This window comes from Lipotes vexillifer, unplaced genomic scaffold (genome assembly GCF_000442215.2).
Source record: "Lipotes vexillifer unplaced genomic scaffold, Lipotes_vexillifer_v1.1 scaffold648, whole genome shotgun sequence".
In the NCBI taxonomy this organism is placed as follows: Eukaryota; Metazoa; Chordata; class Mammalia; order Artiodactyla; family Lipotidae; genus Lipotes; species Lipotes vexillifer.
In genome coordinates, this window is record NW_006797096.1 from 2,276,711 (window position 1) to 2,288,308 (window position 11,598).

General features: G+C 40.3%; 1 protein-coding gene across 1 annotated transcript in view; it reads left to right on the forward strand.

Annotated features, from left to right (window-relative positions):
• The window catches only part of CASP10 (caspase 10), a 24,109-nt gene that overhangs the window by 5,996 nt on the left and 6,515 nt on the right, over positions 1 to 11,598 (forward strand). The window contains exons 3-5 of the mRNA XM_007469213.1: positions 1,013 to 1,148; positions 4,998 to 5,107; positions 11,000 to 11,036. Of these exons, the coding sequence (XP_007469275.1) occupies positions 1,013 to 1,148; positions 4,998 to 5,107; positions 11,000 to 11,036 (283 nt within the window). The remainder of the gene's footprint in view (positions 1 to 1,012; positions 1,149 to 4,997; positions 5,108 to 10,999; positions 11,037 to 11,598) is intronic.

An 11,598-nucleotide genomic window follows, 5' to 3' on the forward strand; every position in this document is an offset into this window, starting at 1 on the left:
GAACCCCTTCATCCATGGGATACTTGCCCAAACCCCTCAGTGTTCGTTCATGGCCTGATACCAGCCTGCTGTTCCAGCTGTGGCCTAGCTTTCACTCGGAGTTTGCACTCAGGTCTCCTCTTCAATATTCCTGACCATACAGTCCCTTTTCAACTGGTCAGCATGTCTGGAGACTCTCCGGCCCCCTGTTCCCATCCTGCTGATGCTTATGTATGCAGTTAGCAAGTGTTTAGCTGTTCACTTTCTGATTAGTTATTTTATTTATTTATTTTTTGGCCGCTCTGCGCAGCATGTGGGATCTTAGGTCCTCGACCAGGGAACGAACCCGTGTCCCCTGCAGTGGAAGCATGAGGGTCTTAACCACTGGACCTCCAAGGAAATCCCTCTGATTAGTTATTCTTTTCTGTGGGCTCTAACACAATTTTATTCATATACATATTTTCATAACCAGGTTAATACATTGATTGAGAAGTCCTTATCACTGAAAAGATTATGGTGACTTCCACCTCATATGTAATTCAATATTAAAATAATACTAGTCAATTTGCAGTTTTTCCCAGGAGTGCTTAAGGTATTTTTTTCTTTTAAAATACCAAATATAAAATTCTTTCAAAGCATTTTCTTCTCTTTTCTTTGGTACTCCTGTTTTGCTGCTGCCCTAATCTGTTAATGAGACAGACTTTGGCATCAGGCTGCCAGGACTCAAATACCAGCTCTGCCACTTATTGGCTCTGTGACCTTGGACGACTTACTGAACCTCCCTTTGCCTCAGTTATTTCATCTTTAAAATGGGGATATAATAGCATCTGCTCATCGGATTGTTTCTGAGTAGTTAGTGAGTGATGTGTGTTTGGTATCTGGTATTAATATAGATTGTATAGAGATTTACAATCTCTATAATGCCTCTTCCCCCCTACTATTGAAGTCTCCCTGCATGGACTCTCTACCTAATTTATTACTGCAATGGGTAATCAGTAGGCAAGTAAATGTGACTTCATTGATTCTCTTGCAGACCTCTCTAAGTTTCCTGGCATATCTGGAGAAACAAGAGAAAATAGATGAAGACAATCTGACATTACTGGAGGATCTCTGCAAAAAAATTGTACCTAATCTTATGAGAAAGATAGACAAATATAAAAGAGAGAAAGGTAACTAGCTTATGCTTGCTTGCTTGCTCGAATCAGACCATGGGAGTTCTTAAACCAATTGGCCATGTATGATGTTTACTTATCACTCTGATAATATTCTTTTGAAATCTCCCCATTTGTTCATTCAGCACATGTTTATTGAATGCATACTTTGTACTAGGCACAGTTTTAGAAGTTGGAGCTACAGCAAGGTATAGGGCAAAGCTTCTACCTTCTTGGAGCTTATATTCTAATGAGGGAAAGTGGTTTTAGACAAATGTCTTCTTCTGATTCTTACGTGGAAGCGATCGTAAAAGAAATTGTTTTGAATGAAATAACATCAAAAAGAAGGAGGCAGGATGGCACAGGAATTAAGAGTGGGATCCATGGAGTCAGATTGCCAGCACTCCACTTATTAATGGTGCAGTGGCCCTTTTCTCAGCTGTTCTGTGTCTCACTTTTCCCATCTTTAAAGTGGGGCTAATCATAGTACCTACTTCATAATGTTTTTGAGGATTGAATGCGGTAATTCCTATAAAATGCATGTCTGGTACAGAGTAAGCATTCAATACACATTGCTATGAATACGTTTGTTAGAGAGGAAAGTCATGAAAACTTTCATATTCTCGTAAAGTACTATCAGCGAAGAATTTTCTTTTTCTTTCTCTTTTGTTTTTAATCGGGCTTGTAAAGGTAGTATTGCTGTGGTACTACGTAAAAGTAGCTGCATAGGGCAGAAATCAAACTTGGCTGCCTTACCATGTGTCAATATGCTGAATATTTGTGGTTTATTGAGTCCATTTCTCCACTATTAAACAAAAGCTAAAAGTAAACACTCAGGATTGTATTCATGAAGCTTGTATGCCACACCCATATTTTAGTTCAGAGACTTAGCATAGTGTGCAAATTTATCTGGTTGAAAACAAAACTAGGCAAAAGGAAACTTCTCTCTAAGAATTCTATTAACACAAAATGAGTCGAGGGACAAAATGTACTGTTGTTAATTTGATAAAATCTCAAACAATAACCAGATCAATGGATAATTTAATGTATACTTTAAGTAAAAATTATGAAAAATAAAAACAGCTCTTCTTACCATCAAGTCATCAAGTGAGAAATAAAAACAGGGAGTTGATATTGAAAGTATATTTGAAATCCTCACTTGAACTTTGAATGCTGAGATTTTTTTTTTCTGATCACATCATCGTTTTTCTGTAACGCAGTACTACACACAGAATAAACATAGGGCAGGTGGCCAGATTATTTTGACTATTTGGACTCTGGAGAAGGCTCTCTAGTTTCTATGCAGTAAATGTTTACATTTGCCTCAGTGAGTCTTGAGGACTGAGATTTATTATCAGAAGAATTCTTTTTTTTTTGATTTACAATCTTGTATTAGTTTCAGGTGTACAACAAAGTGATTCAGTTACACACAGACGCACATTCTTTTCAGATTCTTTTCAATTATAGGTTATTACAAGATATTGAATATAGTTCCCTGTCAGAAGAATTCTAATTTTGATTTTTCTTTCTATAATCTACATGCTGTATGATCATTTTTTGGATGTTGAAAGAAAAAACTTGTTTTCCTTTACTAATACTCACAGCAACATTCTGGAACACTTCTGAACCCAGGGGTGTGAGTTTTTCCACACCAAGCAATTCTCCAACTCTGCAGACACCAACTGGGTGTCCTGTGTTTTAATTCAGTTCTGACACTCATCAGTTATCGCAGATCGCACAGGTTAGGGGTTCAGTCCGCCAAGACTCCCCCCACCACTTCAGCCACCAATCTCAGGTAGTGGGTCCCCAGATTACCCACAGCTTCTGTTCAACTTAGTTACAAACCAGGGGTTCCCATGACCCCTTCCTCAGGTTTGATAATTCGCTAGAACTGTTCACAGAACTTAGGAAAATAGTTTACTTACTAGGTTACTGATTTATTACAAAAGTATACAACTCAGGAACAGCCAAGTGGAAGAGATGCATAGGGCAAGACATGGGGGAAGGAGCATGGAAGTTCCATGCCCCCTCCAGGTGGATCACCCTCCCAACACCTCCACTTGTTCACCAACCCAGAAGCTTTCTGAACCCCCTCAGTTAGGGTTTTTTTGGGGGTTTTTTTTGGCCACCCTGCCTGGCAGCGGGATCCCAATTCCCTGACCAGGAACGGAACCCGTGCCCCCGCTGCAGTGGAAGCGTAGAATCTTAACCTCTGGACCGCCAGGGAAGTCCCTCAGTTAGGGTTTTTTTTGTTTGTTTGTTTTGGTTTTTGCTGCACGCGGGCCTCTCACCGCTGCGGCCCCTCCCGCTGCGGAGCACAGGCTCCGGACGCGCAGGCTCAGCGACCATGGCTCACGGGCCCAGCCGCTCCGCGGCACGTGGGATCCTCCCGGGCCGGGTCACGAACCCGCGTCCCCTGCATCGGCAGGCGGACTCCCACCCACTGCGCCACCAGGGAAGCCCCTAAGTTAGGGTTTTTAATGGAGGCTTTGTTACGTAGGCATGATTGATTAAATCATTGGCCATTGTAATTAATTCAACCTCTAGCCCCTGTCCCCTTTCCAGAGTTCTGGGAGTAAAGCTGAAAGTTCCAACCCTCTGATCATTTGATTGGGTCCCCTGGCAACCATCCCCCATCCTGAGGCTATCAGGATGTCCCTAACCACCAGTCATGTCATTAGCATACAAAAAGACACTTAATCACTTAAGAGAGTGTAGGGTTTTAGGAACTGTGTGCCCGGAAAAGGGGCAGAGACCACATGGATATTTATTATTATATCATAGGTCTCAGTATTTTAATATTGACTTCCTACAGTCCTCTGAGAGTTTGGGCATAATTCTGCCATTTAGGATGAAGGACTAAAGGACTGAAAAGATAGTAGGTATGCAGATTTTAGGCTTCTGTAAGTGAGGTGAGTGGAAAGACTAAGCCCACTGTATCTGATTAGGACACAAGCTCTGTTTAAGGACCACCTGGATATCTTTCTGAGTTTTCCTGAGCCTTGGTGTTTGTTTTAATATTTTAAATTCATTATTAAAAATAATGTATAATAATTATAATAAAATGAAATAGAAATTCAAATAATGACAACAGTACAGAGTGTAGGAGGTAAAGTCTTTCTCTTCTTTTTCTTCCACTGCTGGTCCATTCCCCAGAGATAACCCCTGTTTGGAGTATATTTTTGTAGCTTTTCTTCTATATAGAGATAAGTGCATGTGTGTATGCATGTATGGATAGATACCTATAATACATATTTAACTAAGATCATGCTAATCATATTCCATAACTTGCTTTTTTCCCACCTAATATATCTGGCATTTTCCCATGTATATAACACAGATACAGCTTATTTTTATTAATGGTTCCATAGAGACATATTTTATGTATATAACATATGTATTTAATCAACACTTTTAAATGGTTTTTCTTTTCCTTTCCTTCTCTTCCTACCTTCTTTTGCTTCTTTCTTTTGTTTTCCTTTTGCTGTTACAGTCTGAGTTCTGGTTTTATTTCTTGAGGTAATGCTTTTGTAATCTTTATTTGGCAGTTACCTGACACACTGAGCACCGTAATTTCTGAAATGGTATTTAGTAAAGTATATAGTAATTTTAAGGAACTAATTAACTTACAAAAATGATAGAAATAGTAAGGAACGAAATATCATAATATAAGGAATGAAAATATAATGATAAAAGTAATTTATAAATTCGCATTTTTCTCGTATATACATGTAGGCCTCTTTAAGCAAATGCCACTACAAATCTACAGGTCCCTGTAACATAATTTCTTATGATGATGGGTTACTTCGGATTGCCACTAGTCAGAAGGTGATTTTTCTTTGTTTTTCTATCTGATTCTATTCCCAGCCTCCCAGGTAGGGGCACTTCCTGTAGCCAAGGAAACTGAGTCATTGCATCAAGGAGAGAAAGAACTATTTTCCCACTCGGACATTAACCAATTGCTTGGAGCCTTGCCGGTAGGTTCATTGGTGTGTTGGTAAATGTGTAACCACCAGCTTCACTGCAAATGAGAGAGAGAGAGAGGAGAGAGAGAGAGAGAGAGAGAGAGAGGAGAGAGAAAATGATTTGTAGCATTTGGTGTAAATACTCCTACCATGACTGATTTCAAGTTACCAACTTGATATTAACTGTATTGCAGAATTTCTGAAAATCTAATAATTGGCTCTCACTAGCTGGTTAGAGCTGACTCCAGTACACCACTGGGTTGCTTTGAAATGGTTCTGTTCTTATCTGTGGGATTCGATCACGGCCGGCTTCATGGGCATACAGCCTGTTCAATCGCACAGGGCCCATACTTTTTGAATGCTCAGCTGTCATTGTTTTGAAATTCTTGATAATGTGTGAACAAGGGTCCTCACAGTTTTACTTTGCACTGGGTCCCAGAGGACAAGAACTGGGTTCCTTTAGTACCCAGCAAAGGTAGGGTAGGTAAAGGGGGAAACATTGGGAGAATTTGCAATCCATTCTTCACAACATGATCATGGTTCTTGGAAGACACATGACATTCTTCCCTGGGATTTATGTTTATTCCCATCTTGCTTGGTGGCAGTTCTATTTTGCTGACATCTGTCAGCATCAATGAAGTTAGGTTGTCCCTGGAATTTTTTGTTTTTGGTTTTGTTTTCTAATTGTGGTAAAATACACATAACATAAAATTTACCATCTTAACCATACAAAAAAATTTTTTAAAGTTGTTGTAAAATACAAATAACATAAAATGTACCATGTTAGCCATTTTTAAGTGTACAGTTTAGTATTGTTAAGTACAGTCACATTGTTGTGTAAACAATTTCCAGAGCTCATTTCATCTTGAAAACTGAAACTATATCCGTTAAACACTAACTCCCCATTCCCCTTCCCACCAGCCTCTGGCAAACACCATTCTACTTCCTGTCTCTATGAATTTGACTATTCTGGGTACCTCATATAAGTGGAAGCATACAGTATTTGTCTTTTTGTGACTGGCTTATTTCACTTAGCATAATGTCCTCAAGGCTCATCCATGTCAGAATTTTCTTCATTTTTAAGGCTCAGTAATATTCCATTGTGTGTATGTACCACATCTTATTTATCCATTCATCCATGGATGGACACTTGAATAACTTCTCCCTTTTCCCTATTGTGAATAATACTGCTTATGAACATGGGTGTACAAATATCTCTTTGAGACGCTGCTTTCAATTCTTTTGGGGTACCCAGAAGTGGAATTGCTGGATCATATATCATTCTATATTTCTTTTCTTTTTTCTTTTTCTTTTTTTTTGGCAGTGCCTCAGAGCTTGAGGGATCTTAGTTCCCCGACCAGGGTTTCAACCTGGGCCTGGGCAGTGAAAATGCTGAGTCCTAACCACTGGACTGCCAGGGAATTCCCTATATTTCATTTTTTGAGAAACCACCATACTGTTTTCCATAGCAGCTGCATCATTTTGCATTTTCACAAACAAGGCACAAGGGTTCTCCGCACCCTTGCTAACACTTGTTATTTTCTTGGTTTTTGATAGTAGCCAACCTAATGGGTGTGAGGTGGTATTTCATTGTAGTTTTGACTTGCATTTCCCTAATGATTAGTGATGTTGATCTTTTCATGTGCTTGTTGGCTATTTGTATATCTTCTTTGGAGAAATGTTTATTCAAGTCCTTTGTCCATATTTTAATTGGGTTGTTTTGGAAGTTTTTTTATTTTTATTTATTTTTTTAAACATCTTATTGGAGTATAATTGCTTTACAGTGATGTGCTAGTTTCTGCTATACAACAGAGTGAATCAGCTATATGTATACATATATCTCCATATACCCTCCCTCTTGCGTCTCCCTCCCACCCTGGAAGTTTTATTTTTTAATTCTTAAAAAATTCTTTCATAGCTTCTTTACTATTTTCATGGTGTCATATATTTACAGTTATAATTATTATTTTAAAATTTGGAAGTATGTTTAATCTTATAGAAAAGTTGAAAAAAAATGTGAATAATACAAAATTTGTTTGCCCAGATTCACCTACCTGTTGTGACTTTTGTCCCATTTGCTTTATCATTTGTGTGCTCTCTCTTTATTTGTATACGCACACACATAATTTTTTCTGAACTTTTTAAGAGTAAGTTGCATACATCATGGCTCTTTACCCCTAAATTCTTCAGTGTATATTTCATAATAATAAGGATATTGTTTTACAGATTATAGTACAGTTAAATTAAATTATATAAAAGTTTCACCAAGTCAGTGGTACATATTTCAATTTTATCTATTAACCCAATAATAACTCTTACAGGTTTTATAGCTTTTTTCCCTCCAGTACATAATTCAGTCTAGGATCATATATTGCATTTAGGTGTCATGTCTCTTTAGTCTCCTTAAATCTTTTCATCTCCACAACTTTCTTCTTCTTTTATGACATGGACACTTTTGAAGAATATAGTCACCACCAACAACAACTTTTATTTAAAAAGTAGAATTTTCCTCTTTGTGTGTGTGCATGTGTGTGTGTGTGTGTGTGTGTGTGTGTGTGTGTGTGTGAGTGGTGTTACCTCATGATTAGATTCAAGCTGTATATTCTGGCCAGAATATTACATCAATGATACCATATCTTTCTCAGGGCATCCCATCTGCAGGCATGTGGTGTTCATTGGCTCCCTATTCATGATTTAAATTTTGATTATTTGGTCCAGATGTTGTCTGATTTCTTCACTATATAGTTAATTTTATGAAGTTACTATTTTTTCCCTTGAAATGAATTAAAATGTCACCTTAGATTGAGCATCCATTGATGATTCTTGCATGATTGAAAAGCAATGATTTTCAAACTCCAGTATTCTCTCCACATTTATGTTACCATTCAGCATTTTACTGTAAGCAGGAGTCCTCTTTTCTCCCTCAAAAATTGTTTTGCCTACTCAGCTTAATTCCGTCCCTTGCCCACATTTTTACCTGGTTTTGTGCTCAGAGACTGATTTGCAAGTGGAAAACACACACGCGCGCGCGCACACGCACACGTGCACGCACGCACACACACACAGGAGTTTCCCCTTTGCCTCCTAGAACCTGAGTAGTTTCTAAGGCGTGTGGCTCAGGCTTAACCTCTGAAGTGCTGCTGTTTTGTTGCTGTTGGGTGATTCTGGTCATGGCCAGATGAAGATGGAGAGTAGCAGTGCTGGTGCTGGGAGTGCAGGAGGCTTTGGAGGGCAGCACCTCACGTTACACACATGCTTATAGACTCTCAGGGTTGAAAGGTGTCTTAAAAGTTATCTAGGCCACGAGTCTCTCTCCATGAAGTGACAGATAAACTAAAACTTAGTAAATTATCTCATGTTTCATATGTACCTGGAAGATTTTCTTATATAAAAGAGTACTGCCAACAATTGTGTTTAATGAGAAGAAACTATTGACAAAAAAAAAAAATCAATAAACAGTCTACAACAGGAATAGAAAAGGGTTTTATTTGATCCAAACTGAGGACTATAGCCTGGAAGACAGTTTCTCAGATAACTCTGAGGAACTGTTCCAGAGAAACATGGTTTTCAGCAGTTTTATGTCTTGTCAGAGCAAAGAACATCAAAAAAGTTGGGGAAACCTTCTTTCAAGGTTTCAAAAACAAAAACAAAAAGAGATCAGCATGTACACAGCAAGTCGGTATGGCCTTGGCACCTAAGTTGGTATGGTCTTATCATCAAAGGAGGACCAGCATTGGTGTCCCAGGAAGGGAGGCATTTAATCTTTATAACTATGGACGTTTTTTACTTCTGGTCAGTGCACCCTTTTCTTTAATAATTAAAGCAGATGTACAGTGTATGCTTGATAGGCCACATTAGCATAAAATTCAAGTTAACTCATGTATAAGCCAGGATGACTTCCCTGTTCCTCAATATGTGAAAATTTCTTTTATCAAAACTGTATTTCACTCCAATAAAGAAGTTAAAAAAAAGAAGATCCACCCTCTTAGCAAGTGTCAAGTATACAATACACTACGTTAACTGCAGTCACCATGTTGTACATTAGATCCGCAGAACTTATTCATCCCGTATACCTAAGCTTTGTACGCTTTGACCAGTATCTCCCCACTTTTTCACCTGCACCCCTCCAGCCCACCAAACCTCTGACAGCCCCATTCTACCCTGTGAGTTCGACTAGTTTAGATTCCACATGTAAGTGAGATCATACATTTTTTTCTTTCTGTGTCTGGATTATTTCACTTGGCCTAACGTCTGCCAGGTTCATCCATGTTTTTGCAAATGGCAGGATTTCCTTCTTTCTTGGGGCTGAATGAGATTCCTTTGTACAAATATATACTCCATTTTTTTTGTCCATTCATCTGTCGATGGACAGTTAGGTTGTAAAACGAAACCAAACAAAAAGAAACTGCATTTCAAGCAGCATCCTCTAATTTGTTTAAAAACCAAATCAATATTTCTTAGTGTGTCCTAGCCTTTTCTTAAAGACATGCATGCCCTCTAACGAGGAGACATAACAACAGCTGCTTTTTAAGGCCTTACTGGACCCTTCTGGAAAACACTGGAAAGAAGACCAAGTGTGGCCAGGCAATGGATCATTCATTCATTCCTCTCTGACACAGCTACTTGGGAGGTATCAACAGGGGATGCAACATTCTCAGACAAAGAGAGCCAGACAGACCCTAAAGTTTATTCCCAGTCCTTTTTCTGGCTGGTTTTATCAGCACAAGGGAAGAGACAAACCAAAGAAACCTGGGGCCTGGAGATGCCTGGGCTGAGCCCACTGCTGTATCTGTGATGCCCTTAATCCCAGAAAATTCAAAACCAACTGTGCAAACCCAGAAAACAGCCTGCCTGGCCCTTGGATGCTGCTGAGGAGGACTCTAGGGTGCAGAAGAAAGGGAAATGTGTCTTGCAAAAAGAAAGGCAGGAAGTCTTCTGGAAAGTGAAACTAAACTTCTTTGCCTTTGTTCCCTCAGAGCCAGGAACAGCAGCACTTCAGAGATTAAGGCTGAGCCACACCCCTTAGAAACGACTTCTGTTTCTCACAGGCAGCTTGGGAGTGAGGCAGTACAGCTCCGGTCTGGCTCGCCCTCCTGCAGCCAGAAGCCTGGTGGGCTCCACCAGGGAGGCGCCCCCAGTGACTTGGGGGTGACTTGCCTGTCACGTCAAACAGATGTCCTGGTACTTCCCACCACACAGCCAGTGGCAGAGTCAGTCCTTCCCCAAAACGTCGTGGTCATGTCCCCTTTGGGGCTTTCAGCGGCAGGCTAAGGGCTGGGGGTGGTGTGAGTGGAGGGGATGGGGCGTGGCTGCAGAAAACACAAAGGCCCTAAACTGCGCCTCAATTTTGTATTTAATTTTATAAAACTAAAAGGAGAAACTCCTGAGTGCACTCAGAGACCCTGCCTTGTTTCTCCTCCCCCATCGATCACCATCTTCATTAGTCTTTCGATCCTATCCTATTGAAAAACCCCACCTGTATCTCTCCTTTATTATAAAAGAGGGAGCACACTAAATACCAATCTTCACATTACTTCTTTCATGTCACAGTATCTCCTGGGGAGATGGTCTTCCGCCTTCTACCACACTGTGCGATGAACCGTCGTTCTTTCGACCACTCCCTGTTGGTCAACATTAGGGTTATTTCCAGTCTTCAGTTATTCCAAATAATGCTGCAATGAATAGATTATCTTTGTGTATGTGTCATATACTTCTGCCGCTGTGTCTTTGTGAACCTTCCTGTTTGGAAGGACGAAGTTGATTCTTTTCTTGTTACCTGCTAGTGACCTTTTCTATGGCTGGGCATCAGGTATTTTTTCTTCTCTGAATCAAGCCTAGATTTTCAGCCCTTACCCTAACTGTGTGAATTTCCTGCAATTCATGAATTTCCTCTTGTCTCAGCAGGAGGTGTCCTGGCAAGACGAGCATGCACAGAGTAATGGTAGGTGTTTCTAATACACTTTTTAATTTTTTTTTTTTTGCCACGCTGAGCGGCTTGCAGGATCTTAGCTCCCCGACCAGGGATTGAATCTGGGTTCCCCCGCAGTGAAAGTGCTGAGTCTTAACCACTGGACGGCCAGGGAATTCCCTCTAATACACTTTTTATAACTTGGATCAGTACGCCAGTAATAGATATATTTGATACACACCAAGCAATTTGGGGTGACTTGGGAGAAGGCTTACACGTTAGTGGAGAATTCAGTTCTTGTTCTAATTCAGGGCAAGCCACTGAATGCGTGGATTATACCAGGCTTTTCCATGGGGGCGGATGGCGAGGGCTGGGTGGTTTCTACTTGGAAAGCCTAGCCTGCCAGCATCTGGGGAATGCAGAGCTGGTCTCCCTCCACCCTTCAGAATGAGGTCTCCCTCTGTGGGGAGGGACGGAAGCCCTCTTCTGCTGGCAGGCAGAAGCCCTCAGGCCAGCAGCTGCCGTGGCAGGAGCAGAATGTAGAGTGTAGAATAGTATGGCTCCAGATGCTGCTTGTATTTTTCAGAGGGAAAGA